The 21,451-nt window shown below is 34.1% G+C and overlaps 1 protein-coding gene across 2 annotated transcripts in view; it reads right to left on the bottom strand.

Annotated features, from left to right (window-relative positions):
* Window positions 1–21,451, bottom strand: part of DHRSX (dehydrogenase/reductase X-linked) — a 139,080-nt gene that overhangs the window by 45,671 nt on the left and 71,958 nt on the right. For both annotated transcript variants that reach the window (XM_087938394.1, XM_087938393.1), the window contains exons 4-5: window positions 20,641–20,742; window positions 6,143–6,350 (exon numbers count right to left, since the gene is read on the bottom strand). In XM_087938394.1, coding sequence (XP_087794520.1) covers window positions 6,143–6,350; window positions 20,641–20,742 — 310 coding nt within the window. The remainder of the gene's footprint in view (window positions 1–6,142; window positions 6,351–20,640; window positions 20,743–21,451) is intronic.

Here is a 21,451-nt window from a genome sequence, read left to right as displayed (position 1 = left end):
TAGTTATTTGAAAGTAACATCAAGGACCCATGGCAACTGCCTAAAATTAACTGTTCTTTCAACTAAAATGGTGGAGAAAGACCTTCAGGAAAGACAATGGATTTCACAGATACGCTGCTAGGACACTTATCCCTAGTCTCCTCATGACTGCACATGCATACCTGTATGTTTAGCTTTAGGTACAGAATACCATAATCAATAAATAGGCGCAGAATACAATAATCAATAAATAAACCAACAAATCTGCTTCTTCTTTTTGTAAATATTCACTTATAGTTAAGCATAGTGTTTTTTAGATATTGGGTTTATTTTCTTTGTGTTCATATACAGTACGTATATGTGAACCTGTTTATTTATAAATAAATTCCATCCAGTATACAAAAGGAAGTATCCTTGGGTGTATTTATACTGTCTGAATATAATGACAGTACTTCTGCAACAACTCCTGAGCAGTCAGGCCTGTTCTACTTATCAGGTTGTCTAGATATTTGCTTTTAACCAGTAAAGCAAAGGTGGGAATTATGGCCCCCTTTTATTACTTGTAGGTTTCAACTCCCAGAATTCCTGAGCCAGCATGGCTGGCTCAGGAATTCTGGGAGTTGAAGTGCACAAGTTATGAAAGGGTCATAATTCCCCACTCCTGCAATAAAGGAAAAATAGCTAAAAAGAGACTTGCTCTCTTCTCTGGAATGAATCTCTCCTAACTTCATGCTATATTGAGTCTCCAGGCTATATTAAATTAATTTGACAGAGACCTTCTTGAAAAACAGCATAATCAGGTAAGCATGTATGATATGATTGTGAGTGCTACTGGGTTTTCTAAGACAGGGTTGGGAACTTTGGCCCTTTATGACTTGTGGACTTCAACTCTCAGCTCGCTGGCTCAGGAATTCTGGAAGTTGAAATCCACAAGTCATAAAAGCCAAGGTTTTCCACCCCATTCTAAGGTATTGCTTGCACTCATTTATCATTGCTACAATTATTAAATAATTGTTTCCTTAAATCATAGGACAGATTATACTGTATGTATGGTTGTTTTTAAGTAAATAAATTGGTCACTTAATATAATACTTTGAAATTTTTTGGGGTCACTTTTATCTCTTCTTTAGTTTCATGGTGATGACACCATTTAGTGATAACTAAGTTTTCTTATATACAGGTACAAATTTTTTAAAAAATGTTTGCTCTTGTCATCTTTTTTGACATGCAGACATTTCTTCTTATTGATATCTTCAATCACTCTACCACTATTGTATATACTCTGTTACTACAGCATATAATATATCTAGATTTTTTGTGATCTTTTGCCTTTTCTCCCTCCCTATCTGTCTTTGATCTTGCCTCTAATCCTATTTAAATCCCCATCTTCTACATAAGCTATTTTAAACCCTGCATATTATTTTTCACACTACCATTAACTTCTTTAGCTTTGTAATCTTAAAGCTCTATGCACCATTCTACTGTTCTGCTTCTGCTGCTAAGTACAATGTTGGCTAGTTGTTCTTCCAGTTTATCTTTCTTTCTTTCTTTCTTTCTTTCTTTCTTTCTTTCTTTCTTTCTTTCTTTCTTTCTTTCTTTCTTTCTTTCTCTCTCTCTCTCTCTCTCTCTCTCCTCCCTCCCTCCCTCCCTCTCTCTCTCTCTCTCTCTTTCTTTCTTTCTTTCTTTCTTTTTTTCTTTCTTTCTATAACCGTACCTTCTTGCTAGTATAAGAGACTGGTTACTCAGTCTTCTTCAAATCCTGGGTACAGACTTTTTCAGATTCATTCTTTAATGTTGCCTGAATCATGTTATTTTTTAAAGGTACAGGATTATGATAAGCCTATTTGCTTTGATGAGTTTTAGAAAATGAATAGATTAAAATCTATCAAATTGTAAAAATAAAAAATTGGTCTTTTTTTTTCCCAGCTGAAAATTGTTGATCAATGACTCCATACAGCTTCATCAAGATCATGATGGAAAAAGAGAGATATGGCAAGAAGATGGGGCTGGCCATTTGTGGAATGGCAGGGCTGATGGTTGATCTCTAAAGCCTTCGTATTCATCTCTAAAACCAGGTCACTAGAACTTCACTAGACTTGGGCTCTGACAAGTGCTACTGAATGCCAGGGTCATATACAATAAGACATCTTCATCCATGATTTGATTGTGGATGAGAAAGCAGTCTGGCATGTGTAACTGGAAAGTGAACGAGAACCTAGATAGGATCCAGGAAATGGGCCTTCCCTATTGCAGTGGAATGGCATCTTTTTAGAAATCTAGACATATCCCACAGTGATCTTATTTAATTTCAGTTGACTTAGTTTTTTTCCCTGAGTTCTGCCCTTAATGTTGTTTGGTTTACATATTTTTATTGTGTGGATGGGACTAGTCTGAATCCAGAAGCACTTAGCAATATTAACTGAAAAGGAAGCAAGATTGGGCAGTTTGAAAGTTTGCATTTTGCTTTTTCTGGGTGAGAAGTGCAGAATACTTTTCCCTGCAGATAAATACAGTACTATTTGGTACTCAAGTTTTCAAAGATTGAAAACTATTAACATTTCAAAGACATAAAGAAAGCTTTTGAAGGCTGAAGAATTTCTGCAGGGACACACTCAGGACATAAATCTTTTTGATGCAAAATCTCCTTTGCTTCAGAATTTATTGTGTTCTTATAGTGAGAGTGCAATAACAAATACTAAGGCATAAGGTAGGTTCAGAATATAATTACTAATTAGACCTCAAATCCCTTATGTATGTGGCCAGGAATCATTGTACTGTTTGGCAAATTATAATTTAATCTACGGACAGCCAGTTTGGTATAGTGTTTAGGACATCAGGCTAGAAGGTGTGAGAATGTGCGTTCTAGTGCTGCCCTAGGCACAAAGCTAAATGGGTGACCTTGGAATAGTCACTTTCTCTCAGCGGTAGGAAAGAGACAATGGCAAACCATTTCTGAAATCTTGCCGAGAAATCTACAGAGACTTGTCCAGCTGTTCTTGAAGAATCAGACACAACTGGAACAGAAAAAAAAAATCTCTATCACAGTAAAATGCAAAAATGGAAACAGATGAGATCAATAATAACTATTTGTAGAATAAATTACTGAAATTAAGGGTTGCTCTTAGTAAGTGTAGCTGCAATGTTTTATTATATAGTCATAGTGTAAACCAGTCGTAATCAACCTGGCCCCTACCTCCCACTAGTTCCAGCTTTCATGGTGGGCGGTAGGAGTTTTGTCCCCTACTTTATAAATCACCATTACTGTGGAACCAGTGGGCGGTTAGAGAAAACTTTACTACTAACAGAGATACAAAAGTGGGCAGTAGGTATAAAAAGGTTGACTACCCCTGGTGTAAACCATGATCGGGAAATTCAACAGAATTCGCTTTTACAAAAGGAGCTATCTAATTGTTTGCCCATCCTAAAGAATCTGGAATCAGATTCTTATGAGGCAGTGCTGCTTCTTGTTTTCCCCCTTGAAAGGAAGCACATAATTTCAAAAATATAAAGGATCTGAATGCAAATGAAGCAAATGATGGACTTTTGTAACAGGGCAAAGAGAGCTATCCATTAGAAGAATTTTTACTCTGGAATGAATGTATATTATTCCTTTGTATATGAACATGCAGTTTCAAAGATATGCAGTAAAGAAAAAGCTGTACACCTAAATTACACATTAATTTAACTACCATTAAGTCTTGGGCTGAGCCAAAGCTCTGCAAAATGAAATGAGGACACTATTTCAGCTTTTGAAAGCAAGGAAATAAGTATTTGCATGAGCTGACGATTTACAACACAGTTAAAAAACCACTCCCACATTCAGGAACAAAATACTTAAAATTGTGTGTTCTAAATGCATTTGTTCCATTAATTTTTTGTAAGTCAAGAAAACTAAAGTGATAGAGGAGGAGGACAGAGGAGGAGGAGGAGGAGGAGGAGGAGGAGGATTCAATTCTTCCATTCTGAACAGCATCCCTAAATAAAATCAATGTATTTTGCAATCAAAGGACACTATGTCTAATCTGAATGTTTTCTGAATGTGCTGATTTTAACTTCCAGAATGCTAAGCCATTGCTGCATATTACAGGAAATGAACTGCATACATTAGGAAGACACCAACTGTGGGATCCTCAGTGAAGCATACTTGTATACAGCTACTGAGGTTCCAAATGAACTGTGAAGTTCCTATTATCAGAACTGGGTTTAGACTAATACTTCCTAGAAAGCTGTCTTTATTCCCACCTGGGTCCACAGAATAAACCTCTTCTGGATCTGCAGAAACATTTTAAAGCAAAGTGTGATTTTATTGTGATTCAAAGAAAAAATTAAAAGACCGCTGGAGATGAAGGTGCCCATGGGTGTAGTCTAAAAACAATCTCTATACTTTAGCCAACAGATCCCGACTTTGACCGAGCACTTTGTGTCCTACAGAAAGCAAAACCTTTCTTTGACATACAGTTTGAATTGTTTCATTCTGTTAAGGTTTAATGCTGCTTTCCACAATAACTTTTTGCCCCAGTGTTTTAGAACTATTATTCATCATATGTGACTCCAAAAATAACTAGAATAAGTGATAAATGTTCTACAACAGCTTTACCAGCATGAACTGAACTGTAACATTATGCGACCTAAGCTGTTGAACTATGAAACTACTAATCAGTACAGTAAATCAAAGAGGAAAGATAATATGTAACTCATGCACAATATGTTTTCACAATGGGGTACTATAAATCATGAACAAATTGACACATCCTGAATGTACATCTAGAAATACTTATACCAATTTGTAAAGTATTCTCATTCCACACTAAAACTAGACTTAACCTTTATCACTTTTATTATCAGTCTTCTGACATATAGGTGAAGAATGATGGAAATATTCTTGCACTGCTAAGGAATAAAGAACTAAGAATATACATAGGATATTTTTTAGTCATGCAAAACAGATTTAATACACAAATAGCACTACCAATTATGAAGGAAGAGCAGTTTTTATGTAGAAAATACTATTTTACCATTGGTTTCCTGCAAATTGATGCAATTTATTAAACCTTGGTTGTCGTTTGTTTTTTAAAAAACATAAATTACAAAAATTGGTCAGTTTATCTTATCAAGAGTTGAGACAAGATATTATTACCAAATTAAAGAGAACACTCTTCTCCCATACACAAAAAATGTTAAATACATTTTTCATACAAATGCAACTAGTCTAGATGAGAAGGAAGCCAATGGGAATTATTAATCTAATAATTCAAACTCAAAAAAGAAACATAGAGGTGTGGAAATGGGGAAATGTCTGTGGACATCGAAGCTTGAAAAAAAAACCCTTGAATTTAATTTTAATACAATTTTTATAATTTTATGTACTATAGAAAAATATTTATTTTTATTGATAAATGGTGAAGCTTGCATTCAATTGGCTGTATTTCACTGATTTGCTTATAATGAGAAAGTACCTTTAGATCTATCCTTAATGACTAATATGTCAGGGAGTTTGACTAAATCACCAATAATCAATAATTATAAGTATAGTTGTTATAGTGTCTTCTTTTAAAGCGATGAGATTAACAAGACCAAGCAAAGATGTAGAATGATGACAGATGCGAGAAAGAGAGAGTGTGAGGGAGAGAACAAATTAACTCCATAATCAAAATGTAGCAAAATGTTGAGCTCTGGGCAGACAGATGAATAGAGAGGTTTAAGTGGAACGAATTAAAACTAATACTTGCCAGAATTACTGTCAAATGGCAAGTATGTTCAAGAAATCTGGTCTAATGCAGAACATAACTGATAAGGGGAAATGTCAACAAGAGAAGTGCACGTTTCTCCCATCCCAAATTTGCTTAAAAGTCCTATAGGCACACACAGCATGCAAACAAACATAAAATAAGTAAATCTGGACTATTTATATATAACATTATATAAATGTTTTTGAATATTTTATTTTTTTCTGAAGCCTGCTTATGTAACATTTTTCTTTCATTTTTTTCTCTGCAGCCTCCCTCCTGCAAATCTTCTCGATGCAAACTCCCATTTCTTTTTAGTGTACTTTAATCTGAAGGTGGTTATAGAATGAAAAGACAACTGGACCTCTCTATTCGGCTAATAAGTATTCTTCCGTGGGTGGGAGGGATTAATAATATTAGGACAAAAAATTCCATACCTGCTTTGTAAATCAGGAAGATGTAATTCACCTACATAATGGGTGGCTGATGAGAGGTTGACAATCCGAGCATTGTGGCTATGTGTTCCTGATTGCTTCAGTATATCCAAGAGGAGATTTGTCAACAAGAAATGTCCCAAGTAGTTAATACCAATGTGTTCTTCAAACCCATCTTCTGTCTTCTTTTCAGGTACCAGCATCACTCCAGCTAAAGAGTTGAACAATAAAGTGAACTTTGGTGGGTACATGCCTGATTTTGTTTCATATAGCCAAGTAAAATTTAAGAAAACTCCTGTATTCTTTCCCTATGGCATTCAATAAATCTCACAGAAAGTTCATAAACATCCATAAAGCAGCAGCATCTCATTTTCAACTATTTCAGTATCACAATTAAAATAAAGCATACTACATGACATAAAATTTAAAATATAAAATAGAAGATTAAAGTATGTACAAATTAAACAGATGTTGCCCAGAAACTAGAAACATTGTGTTCTGTCATGCTACCATTAAGTCAAGTGTACACTGATGGGGGCACAAAGAGCAGTGTTATTGTCTGCATGTCACCACAATCACAAAGAGCAGAAGCAACTGGATAGTCCCATTTGTTCAGAGTATATCTGGATCTTGTGGTATTCTGTGCAATCTATTCAACGATTTCCCAGTGTTTCCCAGCTTTTTTCCCAGTACAGATTCATCAGATGTATCAAAAGTCAATTTCTAAACACAGAAAATAACTGACCAAGCCTATCTCCACAGAAAAACAAACAAAAGCTAAAACTAACAAACCAACAGACAAATTATGGATTTGTTTTATGCAGTAGGAAGGCAATTAAGAAAAATATTTGTTTAAAAATTCATGACTGAATTTGAAGCAGTTTTATTCTTATACACTCGTATTTGTTTGTGGTGAGACAACTCTCAAGATTAGAACTCTAAGGTGACTTGATTATTTTGTTGTGGAAGTAATTCAAATGGTAACACCTAGTACATTTATAAATTAAACAATTAAAGATTCAAGTGCCAAATATGGAAATTAATTCAAAGATATACAGAAATAGTCATTATTTTTATTCTTTGAAAATGCAAAATATTTAGAGAGAGAAACTTAGTGTCTGTAATGGAATGTGTGGGTGATCTTGGGGAATGAGAAGAAGACATGCTGTCTAGGAAACAATCAGACAAGAGAGGCAGAAGCCCCCAACAGCTTAAGAGCTGGAGGGTGGGAACTAAGAAAGGACTCCACCTAATGAATCAGGCAGTTAAAAGTGATGTGGGAATTTGTACTTTCAGACTTGCAAGTTCCTATTAATGTAACCTTACAGTAAAGTAGAATTAGTTCATCTAGTTGTGTGTCTTGTCTGATTTACCTGGGAGAGCTGACAGTAGCTGAGTTGTTTAAATCAGGCTTCTCAGTATGATTTGTTGAAAAAAATACTCAGAACATCCTCAAATTATTGGAGTATCTGGAAACTGCTTTTAATTTATTGCAGTTGTAGTTTAATACCATTGAATAATGTGTTTTCAATCACAATATGAGAGGATACACCCAGTGAAGCTGGAATTTGAGAGTGATATATAAATGTCATGGGTGAGCTTTTCATAACACAGAGACTGATAATGTCCAGAACAGCGAGGGTTATGCAAGATACATTCTAATATGTAGGATGCAGGCACTGGAGCAATACAGGATTTAACTTCTTACAGGCAACTTATTCTATACACTTGATCAGTAGCTAAAACTATCTAGGGGTATGATTCCTGGCCACGACTGTCCATACATTCAGTTGGGTCATGTATTTTCTTTCCCAAGCTTTCAGTTTGCAAGGCAGATTATAGTTTTGGAACTAGTAGATACCTTTCAAATATCAATTGCTCAGTCATATTTTGTTTACTTTTTATATACTTCCCTTGGTTGCCCTGATTCACAATCAGATTTTTCAATGTTATATTGCTGAAACCCATGTCTATCAGCTTTTAGACCTGATATTTGGCAGTCATTATGTAGTCCATAATGATGGTGTGTGATTATCATGACAGAATATTTTATCAATTATACCATCTTGGAAATTCACTTATGAATTACAGATGAAAATAAATAAGAAGTATAATGTTGTATTCACCGAGCATGGCACATTGTTTAAGCTTCTGCTGCCCAGAGTCTTGATAGATGTTCAACTGACTTTATATCCATGAACTGATCTTACAGTGGGGGCTGCAAATGTTCATCTTACACTTAAAGCTTTATTGGTCATAAATTAACTTATGCATAGATTATTGCATTAGGATTCCTGATTCCTTTTTCCAATTCTATTTGAACTGTTTTGGATATTATATCATGTGTTATTCCTATGATTCATAATATCATAAACTCTTTACTGGCTTCTACACAGGTGGGTCAGATCAAGGATGCAAGATTACACATTTCTTGTAGTTTCTAAGATAAAGTACCAATGGATTTTCCTTTAATTGCTTGTTTACATCTATTCTTCTTTCCACTTTTTACCACAACCTCTCACAATATCTGAACTAAGCTGTGTTCAGACTTGTCTTTAGAATCTTCCATTTGCCAAAGTTCAGATATTGGTCTGCTCTTTTTCTTTCTATGCTCATGTTCATCTATCATGTTCCTCTGGTTGATCATCTTTCTGTTTCTTCTTCCAGGGCACTGATTTCCAGGATTGAGATTAAGGGATCAGGACCTTGACTCATGATGCTGGAATAAGATCCATCCTTCTCTTTACCTCTGTAAAATTATAATGTCCATAATTTCTCCAGGTAGTATGGAGCTAGTCTAATTTTCAAGTTAATATTTGTTTTACAGTAACTATGGATATACATGTATTCTGCAGTATTATAGAGCATTCATTTAAAACTGCATGGTCACTGTTTAATTGTAAATATCAGTTTTACTGATGGGATAAGTTAATTTTATGGATAGAATTTTATAAGCCGTGTGTGATTTTTTTCCTGAACTACATTGTGCCTTGGTAAAAATGCATAATAAAGAAATATTATGAGAGTTTTCTTTTGATTGTTTTTTCTGCCATATTTTTTCCATAGCAGCTTGGAAAGAAATGTCAAGTACTAAATTCAGTAATAGCACAAGAAAGCTTTTTGCTAGTAAGTGCCAGACTTGTGGTTGATCAGCAAAAAAACTGCATTGTACTTAATGAAACAAGTAAGTGTGGTAAATTTGAGGATTCAAAAATAATAGATCAAGGTGTTTATTGTATCAAAGTTTTATAGCTGAAGCTCTCTGGTCATGTTTTTTAGATCATCAACAGCCTGGAGCCAGCTGTGTAGCATATTCTCAGACCTTTAAGGTCTCAGTTCAAAGTATTTGGGTTCTTTAGCTATCCTTTTATATGTTTTTACAAGAGATGCAATATAAACATTACCTGGAGGTGATTGCTGACATTCTTTATCTGTGGCCAGGTCATAATACAGATAGTGACCTACCACCAGAGGTATTTTTAAGACATTATCTTGTGCTCCAACACACAACTTCCAAAAATTATCTTATGACTTTATCTTATAAATAACATGGAAACCCAGGCAGTTGACCTTCTGCCAAAGACAAGCTTAACATGGCACACTATTTCCAATATATCCCTGTTTTCCCTCCCTTCTACAAGTGTCAAATTAGGAAGCTGATGTTTTTCTCATTATCTTAATTATTACAAACAATATACATAAAAGGCTCAAATTGAAAGTGATTACATATGAATTACAGCAGCTTGTTAATTAACTCTTCTAACTATTTGTACGGGATGTAGAAGAATTTACAATATAATGCTGCAATCTGCAGTTTTCTACATAAAATCCAAGTATAGAGGAATTGTAGTCTAAATTTTTCAAATGAGAAAAGTGCACTATAGCACTATATTGCTTCATCAGTTCTTATGCAGTGATATTACTGCATGAAAAAATATGGTGATTTTTAGTACCACTATTTGGTATGATCTATACAATGTAATCAGAGTGTTTTGCTTCTTGCAGCTGCCTTTAATTTTTTTTTTCCTGCCTGTTGGTTTAATCTAGGTGAGATAACCTTTTTGAGCAAAAAAGCAGATAATGTTCCCATAGAGCAGTGGTTCTTAACCTGGGCGATAGTGGCCCCCAGGGGGCGATTTCATTTTTCAGGGGGGCGATGGAACAAAAAGGGGTGACGTGGGGGCAAAGGAATGGAAGGGCGGTGATATGGGGGCGATGGAGCAAGAAGTTTTGGGGACACTTTTGAGACTTTTTTCATATAGTTGACCACTGTATATCTGTCATACAAAAACATCAGATCGCTTGGTATTAGTGGATTGAACTGTGTTTTAAAATGTTCCTCCAGCTAGCTTGAGTACAGAAAGCCGTACATATGTGAATACGCATCGCTCATCTTCATGCGTGTTGTGCAGCAGCCTCTATCACTCTACCCATTAAATTTGTCGCTCTGATTTTTGTTGCTTTCCTTCTGTAAAAATTTACTTTGTGTCTTTTTAACCCTTTTTACAGTGTGTATGAATATATATTTTCCTCAAATCCTAATTTAGTTTCAGAGTTTTTGTCTTGAAATTCTTAGTTCCTGCATTGCGGTTTGTTCTTATGCCCTTTTTATATTTCTTTTTGCATCTTAAAATTAACTTGTAATTAAATCATTAAATGTTACTGTTTTTTTTCGGGCATTTCATTCTCTTGCAATTGAATTTTGTTTTCAGTGGTCATTGCATTTAAGTGTCTTGAATAAATAAGATAATAATGAAATACATGTATCACGGAGTTTGGGAGTAAAGCGATGGGTGGCATCAGAATTTTTCACACAGTTGAGATATGGGAAAAAGACTGGAAATAAATTATTTGCATCGATATGTCCTGATGACAATTTTAAAGAAAACAAAAAAGTGTTTGCATAAATTGAAGAAATATTTCCCTGTGTTATGATTGAGCGGTTATGTTGGGGGAGGGGGGGGCGATGATAACTTCCTCAATGGCTCAAGGGGGCGATTCTTTCAAAAGGGTTAAGAACCCCTGCCATAGAGCACTGAGAGCCACTCCACAGCTGCAAAATAATTACAAAAACATATTTTTACTTATTGAGGGGCATCTATTGTTTCTAGAGCTGATGACTATATCTGGTTGTCTTGGGGGCAACAACACATACCCAACTGATTTTTAAAACAGTATTAATAGAGTTAGATGGAAGACAGAAAAAGTGAGTTTCAAACCTTTTAACTTTTCAAATCACTCTTCTTTTGAATTTAAACAGAAATTTCTCTGATCAAAAGCCTTCTGCTTCCAAGGCCTGATTATTTTTGTGAGATTATTCTAATTAGGTTTTAGAAGAAAAAATGAGTGTACTGGTATTGATTGATTATAGTAGAATTGATATGCTAACTGGCACACAAAGCAGATGAGATTAACATAACTATGAATCACATGATTGGAGATTAGCTGACGTTAACATCCATGGTTTATACAAACAATGAATAGGACAAAAATCTACAGTTTGCTTGTATGACTAGCACTAGCCTACAGTACAACTAAACATTTACTATTGCCTTTGCCTTGGAGGACCAAGATTATTCCAGCTGTTACAAAGTTATTACTAGTACTATTGTAAATTAATGCTGCAAGAATGCTGTTATTTCCACAAGTAAAAAAAAAACATGAAATGGGAAAATGCCAGGTTAAATTCCATGCAGTCTAACACCTGATACCTTAAGATGTTTCAACTAGTGACTTTTTTGCTGTGTTTAACATTGTAAGGCAGTCTGCTGCTTACCTCCTCAATGCCTTCAACTGGAGGTTTTTGGTTAAGGCAATTTCTGCAATTAAATCTAAATTATTTGTGATTAATCTCTTAAACACCAAGATAACTATGCTAGATCATATTCTCCATAGGCCTCTTTATTAAACAAAACCCCAAACAAATTCTAGGAGTAGATAGGCTTTGAACATAGCAAAGCTTTGGCAACCTGACATAATACTGGAATTATGTACAAAAAAAAAATATTAGCACAGAATCAGTATCCAATCTTGCTAGACTGTATTACTTATGGTTAAAGGGAACTATCATCACAGAGATTTGTTGGGTCAGCTAGAAACACAGAATACTTTATTTTGCAACTTGGTGAGTAAGATGGAGATTTTTTTTTAAGTATCTACTTTTGCAGTTTAATTTAGTGAAATGGGTTGTTGTTGTTATTGTTATTATTATAAACTTTTATTCATTAAAGATGAAACTCGGTCAACTTAACATTTAAAAATGTATCACAAATATTATTGACTGGCACTGCTGGTTGATACAGGATCCTGCCCTGTCCTAGGTATCAACCAAGTAGCTTCTTAAAATTTATGTTGTTCTGAGTAGCGCAGTATTTTGCAGCTCCACTGGCATTAATATTATTATTATTATTATTATTATTATTATTATTATTATTATTATTATTTTGTATTTTTGTTTATTTATTTGTTAAGAAAATTTATATGGCTGCCCAACCCATTACTAGTGAATCTGGGTGGCTTAGAAGAATAAAATTTGGGCAGCACATTTTGTATGCTGCCCAGAGTAGTACTGTTTGATTGGCATGACATACATATGTTCTATATAAATAAATTATTTTGGACTGTCAACCAGACTTGGCAACAACTAACATATTTCTTGGCCACCGTCAAGAATAGATGACACCATCCATATAATCTCTTAAAGTGTAAACTCACTCATAAAGAACTGGCTCCATAGCCAGCTTTCTTGAACAGCTAATAAAAAGGGATCAGTTATTTATTTCACTCCGCAGACCAATATGCAAATCTATTACCAAGGTATAACCATTTGGCAAGTGGTGCCCCTAAAATTCTTCTATATGACATTGAAATAGTCACCTATCCACCTAATCAAGCCTGCTCATGGCATTCAAGAAATGCATGCTGGATAAAATTCCATAGTTATTGCTTCTAATCTTCTTTGACTGTTTCTCTAAATCAGGACTGTTAAATTTCCGGCTCACAGGTCAGATGTGTCACGTGCTGGCCACATCCACGCCCAGTTTAGCGAAGGGGGGGAAATCCCAATACGCCATGATGGTGTAAGTGTAATACCCCTGTTCTAAATGATATTCCTAATGGACAAAGTTTCACTGAATCCCTACATCACCATTCCATTCTCCTTGCTATGAGTTATCATTCAATAGATGCATGGTAATATTGCTGAATCTCAACTATTGATCTGAGTAGGCCACACAGGATATATTGGCTCTGAGAAATAAACTGTACACATCCAATGCTTTGAGGCAATGCTTTTACCAGAAAACTGCTACTCAAAAAATAGGCAATTCCCCCAAGCGCAGTGTTGTTTGGTTAGTCCATGAATACTGGTAGTCACTGCTCTTTCTTAGCAGGTTTTATGCTATCATGGCTCCTCTTAGCTAAGGAGTCATGTGAAATGTGTGCAGCAAGGCTAAATGCATACACACTATTGTGTTTCAGTTCATACAAAAGTGTTCCCAGAACATAAAATAATACATTCTTTTGTTGCTTGGTCTTGCTGTAAATCCAGGCAGCTGGGCAGCAGCAGCAAAGGATTTTGCATTTCTTGCACATTCCTATTGGAGATTATGCTAAAAGCCATAATAACAGAACAACAGAGTTGGATGCAGCCTTGGAAGTACCGTTCAGGCAGGAGACCTTGAACTTTTTTTTTTTTTGATCCTCTTAATCTCTGCCTTGTCCTTTTGCCCTTTTGCCCTTCCCTCCACTGTACAGGTCTTAGCTTTAGTACCAAAAGGGAATGCTCAGGATAGCAGCATAGAAAACTAAGTACTTTCCACCACCTTTACCATTGTCAGAGTTACTACAGATTGTGCAGAGTTGCCTTCAATAAGATGCACAGCTAAATACCTGTGTGCATACATACATGTATAAAGCTCCTATGTACATGCATACATAAATACATGCAATGTCATATTCCAAGAACTGCTGAAAGGCTGTTTAAAAACAGCTTTTTCCTCAAGGCACCTGAGTAGCGGGGGAAGGGTGCCTTTAAAAATGTTTCCCCATTAAACACCAGGGAACATGTTCTTTCAATTACTTTACCTCATTAAGACACAGCAATTTGCCACACTTCTGTCTTCTGCTTAATTGTAGGTCCTAAAAGAATGAACTTCTACAACAAAAGCTGTTTTTAAACAAACAATAATTGTGAAATATTTGTTACCAAATCCAACATCTTTATTTTTTCTTGGATACCTCTAGGTTAGGAAAACCAATGCAGTAACACTTTTTGATCCTTCCCTCATCTAGCATATAGTCATGTGAGTTTTAGTTTGAAGGTGCCACGTTTAAAAAATCTGTTAACAGATTGATTTGGAAGCAGGAATGTGGGGTTTACTTTTAAAATCTTTGTTTTGATAGAACTGCCATTTATGTGCAATTTGCTAATTTAGCTTAGTGAGTTTGATTTCAAAAGACTTTGATTAATCTGACATTAACAGTTAAAGTAAGGCAGCAGCAAAAGTGTTTACAAATAATATGTAGTGTATGTCAAGACAGACTTTATTTAGACATTATTCTTCTGCCCTTAGAGTAAATGCAAGCAGAAATAAGATTCTGAGGCAATTCATATAATTATACATTTAATTCTGGCAGCCTATAGACTATTGACTAAATTATGTATTTTAAATGATTTATTTATTTATTACACATGTTCTGTAGCATTCAATCATAATTACCCTGTGCTGTAGCATCCCATGGAGAACATACAATAAATTATAATACTTTGTTTATTGAAATAGTTAATTTAATTACAATTGCTTTAAATTAATTATAACAACAACATAGAAACTATAACACTGAGCAGACAGATTTAGGATTTCCCACACTTTTATTTCTGTGCTCAATGAACATTTTTTAAGCCACATTGTTGAAAACTTTGTAAGTACTTGGGGGCGTAAGCAGTTCTTCTCTTTGATGAGAAAGCATTCAAAGGATGGGATCAGCTGCCTATAATGGGCATTTCTGAGCTCTCTCTCATTGCAAATCACACACAGTAGGAACCCTCAGCAGACTTTCTTCTCAAGTACTTTTTGGTAGGCAGATTCTATCTGACTAGGCAGTCTTGAAGATAACCAAGCCCCAAGCTATGTAGGACTTCATATATAATCATCACTACTTTGAACTGCACCAGAAACAAACCCTCAAACAATTCAATTCCACAATACTGATGTCATATGACAATACCAGGTTGCCTGTGTTAACACGTGGGCTGGGCATTCTGCATTGGTTTCAGTCTTTGAAACCAATGCTGGTCCTCAAGGGCAGTCGCCTTTAAAGCACATTATGATGGTCTATTCCTGAAATGACAAGGACATGAATGATTGTAGTCAGTACCTTGTTTTTCAGGAACTGTGCAAAGGCCCTTCCATAAAGTTTCCACCTCTTGTTCCAGCAGAAGCTGAGAGTCCAAGAGTTCTATTAGATTTTATACCAGTTAGAACAACTCCATATAAAAAAGAGCCATTATCCAGAACCAATTAGTTTCTGAAATTACAACCATTCCATTTTGCTAGGATTGAGTCTCAGCCTGATTCTCTCTATCCAGGTCCTTACAACCTCCAGGTGTTGGCTCACAAATTTCACATTTCTTGAACAGTCAAGTGTAGTGATGTATTATGATACTGAAGGCCAAAATGATACTCAACATATTATGATATTGAAGGCCAAAATGTTGGAGGATCTCCCTCCTTCGTTGAGGTATTTAAAAAAAAATGGGGAGATACTGAGACACCCCCCCCCCTACATACTATCTGGAACCACCTACTTAGGAAACAATACAATCATCTAAAAATGGTACACCCAATTCCCAATCCTCATAGGTGATCCAGAAGGATACATGTTGATGGGATCATGGACTGCTGAAAGATCTAGCAGGCTTGGTTATTCTTCCCCCACTAAAGCCCAAAATAGATAAGGCATTGCCTTAAAAAAGCAAAGCTTTTTAATTTGGGTATTGTACGTGCATTACTTTAAATCAATTCTATATTAATTTAACTGTATTCAGTTTTTCAAACAATGCAGTCTAATTTCTAAAGGAAGAAATATTCTTTTTAATAATATAATAATTTCATTAGATTATATAAGTACAAAGACAAGACTAATACAAACTAAGGAAAATATAAAAAGCAAAGAAAAAGAGAAGTGCACAAAGGTAGGAAAAATAAAGAAAAGAAAGAAAAAAGATCTATAAAAGATGATGTCCCCTCCTTCCAGACAAGTATAAACAAGTTCAGTAACTTAACTAGTACTTTAATTTAAAAAAAAGTTCTTATTTCCAGATCTCATTCCTTATTAATAATCAAATTGTAAAAACTCATCATTCAGACTCAATCAACAAAAGCCTACTAAGAGTTACCAAAAATAGTAACATGAATATTTTAACCTATCACTTTTACTAAGAAATAAAGCAAAAACAAAAATCTTCTCCCCACTTATAAACAGATCTGTAATGCCTTGTCATTCAGTCCTGATCAAAAAAGGTATCCCACTAATAGCTACCAGAAATCAAACAAATATATTTTAGCCATGGTCAAATTACATTGACTTCTATTTACTTTAAAAAAAAAAACTTTATCTTTAATCCTCTCAGGAAATGTCCCACAGGTTGATTCCCTATAAATTTCTCTTTATCTCCTTTCAGGATCATCTTCACTGGTTTTATACATTCCTTTTGTAAATCCAAAATAGAGAAACTGTGCAGACCATTATTTTTATTTCTTATTTGTGTGTTCCTTTTATTTTTATGATATTAGCTGGTCTCAAATGCAAATTCATTGGTACATCCTTTTCCATACGATTCCTGTAATCTGGCATTTTAAAATCCATTTTCAGATCCACAGCATCTTTTTCCATATCGTTTTTGTAGTCTGGCATTTTTAAAAAATCCAAATCCACACTTAAATCAGCCTGAGTCTTTCATCCAGTAAGATCTGTTCTTTTCTATATTCTATGTTAGATCCATTTTTTTGTTATCAAACAAGTTTCCAAACAGCCTTAATTTGTTATATCGTCAAATAAGATAGCTCCATCCTATTAATGGGTCTCTTGTCCTCTAATTGTAATCTTTAATTCTCTCTGTTTCCCTCAAGTCCACTTTCAAGCTCCTTTATTATCATATATTTATTTTCCAATCAGCAAAACTTTCTGATGGGCATTTTTGTTAATTTCAGAATTTTCATACATTCTTCTGTAAAGTTTTCAATGCCCTGGAGGAAATATTATTTCAAATTCAACTAATCCAATAAAATTCTAAAATCAACATTCTAATCCCCCTTTTGCTGTTTTCCAAATATTAAAGTTTACTTTTTTAATCCTTCAATTTACATAAAGCTTCTTTCCTCTAGAAGGACATTTTTATGGTAGGATGGAACTTGCCTTAATATCCAGAAAATCAGCAACTTCAAAAGATAATTAAGTGAGGAAGTGGGAGAATCCTGTGTCCAAGGAGCCGATCTGTTAACTGGTTGTTGTTGTTGTTGTTGTTGTTGTTGTTGTTGTTGTTGTTGTTGTAAGTATTAGCTTTCTATCTTCAGTCTGCCATTACTTTCCAAAATATATTGAAACCATTTTGGAATGTCATAAAAAATACCCAATATCATAAATTATAGTATTATTGGTGAGATTAACTGTAGAGAATTGAATGAGTAGAGTTAAAGTTAAAATTAATTTTATTCTTATTCATAGTTTTCTAAAATTCAGAAATTATTGATAAATTGGTCCAGGCTTTTCCAAAAACCATGAATCTAAAGCACAATTTACTATCAGAATTAAAATGGAGAAATACATTTGAACAAACTAAAAGCTTAAGTATTAGTGTATGTAGATGCAACAAAAGAAGAAAAAATGAAGAAATCAAATTTTACTAGCAGAAGAGTTACTTCCAATCAAAACAAATTATATTTCATTCTAGACTAATTGACATTATTAGAAAACAAATATAAAGTAATGAATCTATGGACTTCAATCAAAGAGACAAAGTATATTTTATGACGGATTATATGGCAGGATTCAATCGGAATCAGTCACTAGGACCAGAAGTTTAATCTTCCAAACTTTGGGACTCATGTTGGAGTTTATCCTCAGCCCATTGATTATATGATATAAATATATATATGTTTCAATAATTTAATAAACAGAACAATAATAATCACCAGCAGCATTAAGAACAGATGTGGAAACATATAAATCTAGAAATTTAAATTATATAGAGACACAGCAGAGGTCTGTATGTAAATACAGATATGTTTAAGGATTCACAGAAACAATTTCTTAATTTAATAGTTGGTTGACTGATTTATCCCTATTAATGACAAGCCTCATGACATAATCTTTACAACCTCTAATCAACTGTTAAGTTCTTGCTTAGGACCAAGTTTTGCTATTAAAACTTGTTTTGTTTTCTGTAGCCCTTCTCTTGATAAGGAGAATGATTGGTGGGGACAACAAAAGGGAAGGAGCCAAGCATTCCCTTTCCTTCATGTGCTATATAAATGGTACATAAAGACACAATCACTTTCCAAAATCCCGAAAAAGTGGGAACTGCCAGTGAGGCAGTTGTAAAACTGGAATTTGTGAAGGAAAGAAAGTTGTTCAAAATGTAGCAAAGGAGAATATATAAACATTTAATCTGAATCTCATAATGCCTAATTCTACCTTAGGAAGAACATTAGAAAGAACAAATTCAAAGTCCTAGAAACTACACCTTAATGAACTCATTAATAAGATCAAAGTTTTGTTTTGTCCTTTTGTTAATCTTAATGGCAGTAGTAACAGCTTTAGAGAACAAAAAAAAAAGATTATATGAGGAGTAATGCCTATGTCCATTTGTTTTATTAAAACAGGAGGAAAGAAAATCAATAAAAGTGAAGGGCTTTTCATTTTAAAAAGTAGATCATGCAATATTATTTTGTTTTCTTATTACTATTTAAAAAGCAGCATAAAGTTGGTTCTTGAAGCAAAATGCAAGCCTGAAAACACAGACCATTCACTTAACGACCATTCAAAATTATGACGGAACTTTCCAGAACTACTATAACATGGTTTTGAAATTCCAGTGACCACATAAGCTTATGTGATCATATTTTGGGTGACTGGAAACAGGCTCTCATTTACAGCTGTTTTCAGGTTGCTACTTTCATGTGATCCTGATTTATAACTTTTTTGCCAGAAACCAGTGTTTAGTTCCAGTTTCTGACAAAAAATACCTATCGGGTACAATGGATTTGCTTAATATCTGCCATGTTCTCTTAACAACTTGCACAAAAGTATGTGTAAATCCAGGCAAGGCCATGTGGTGTCTACTTAATGACCAGCATGATTTACAACCATAATTTGGGCTCAAATTACAGTTGTTAATTTGAGAACTACTGCATTTTTGGGCAGTCATATTTTGTTAGAATAAATTATTTTTCATGCTACAGTACTAAATATTCATATGTTGAGTAAATCAGAAACAAAAAGATATGGCAATGTAGTCCTGAAATATAACCTATATGATATATATTTTTCACTTTAATTCACCTGCATTATGCTTCAAAAATATTTGAGAATTTTAATATTTTATTGCTCTGAGGTTTAATTACATGGCCAAACTTGATTTGCTACAATTAAATCAATGAATCATGTTTGTCTGGGACATTCCATAATGCATAATTTAGAATATATGTTTGAACAAACTATATGCAATATCTGATCACACTGTATGAAAAGTAAATACATGATTAGAGTTACTATAATACCAATCAATCAAAGATGGCCGTATTCCAATCATTATGCTTTGGGTTAGTAGTTTCTCACAAGGTAATTTCAGGAGTCGTCTGAGAGCACCTTTTCGACTAACACATTTCAGTAAAAAACAGAAGCTTTCATGACCTGCAGCTCACTTTATTAGATACTTTCTAACTAAAGGAAATCATTGATTGCAATGATTGATTGCAATGATTGATTTATAAAACCCTCTCTTATCACAATGCTAAGATAATTTCATGTTCCATTTTGAAATAAATTTAAAATTTTACATTAGCATACATTATAGCTAATAATATTTAGATACCTCAAAAACTAAAAAAGTAAACAAAAAAATGAAGATTTGCAAAAGCAGTATAACTTTTTAAAAATACTATACAATTGTGAATTCTAAGAAAAACATGCACGACACTAATTATCTGAAATAAGTTAAACGTAACTGATACAATTATTCTTATGTGTGTTTTTTTTCTATCTAAAATTTAGAACACACTTTGGGAGGAGGTCTAAGAAATGTCAAAAAAATATGGGTAAAATCACCATATCTGATTGCGTAAGAGCTTTAATATAAAAAGGTTCAAGAAAATCAGTTATATTGCTACTGGTGACATAATTATGCTGCTAGGGTTATAAATGAAAGAACATCATGGGTTTGAATAGAATATATGAACATTCATACCAATAAATAAATAATGATAATAATAAAAACTCACCATTGTTGATCAGTACATGAAGTGGGAAATTCTTTGCCTTAAACTCTTTAACAAATTGATGAATGGACTTCATAGAAGCCAAATCACAGTATAAAAATTCCACTGAAGGAGAGAGAAAACAATTACAGATCACTGACAAGCAAAACAAATTTATATGAATATATACAATTTATAAAATTATACAATTATACAATTTTCAAATTTATTTGAAATGTTATTTGTAGCCTTCCAATATTTCTGCAGCATGAAGTAGCCGTGATGGCACAGTGGCTAGAGTGCAGTACTACAAGCTACTTCTGCTACTGCTGGCTGCCTGAAATTTGGCAATTCGAATCTCACTGGCTCAAGGTTGACTCAGCCTTCCATCCTTCCAAAGTGAGTAAAATGAGGGCCCAGATTGTTGGCTTAGAGAGGGGGTATATAAGTCTAACCACTATTGCTATTACTTCAGGATGTGTTTCTGTTTTTTCTTTAAATTTCATATTTTACATCTTATAATTAGTTTTACATTGTAAGCTATGCAGAATCATCATGGAATTGGTCATTTTGAAACTAAAGAAATAAATAAATAGTTCCCAAGGTACTAAAGATTCAGGGATATGTCTTCCCTTCTAGGTAGCTTTAATAAGAAAGATTTGTCAGTTTGATTACTATGGTAATCAAAGTTCTATATGTTTTGCCAATCTTGATCCTGTTTTGGGGGAATCAACAGAAATTATTTGCCACTGTCTTCTCCCAGAGTGTGTTTTTGACTTTCTAGTCTCTTCAAGTATATAACCCTGCTAAGCTTTTCAAAATCAGCAAAGGTCAC

The sequence above is a fragment of the Pseudonaja textilis genome, chromosome 8 (genome assembly GCF_049901715.1).
Source record: "Pseudonaja textilis isolate UNSWEBS1 chromosome 8, rPseTex1.2, whole genome shotgun sequence".
NCBI classification, from domain to species: Eukaryota; Metazoa; Chordata; class Lepidosauria; order Squamata; family Elapidae; genus Pseudonaja; species Pseudonaja textilis.
Note: the sequence above shows the minus strand (reverse complement) of the source record. Positions and strands in the feature narration are given on the sequence as shown.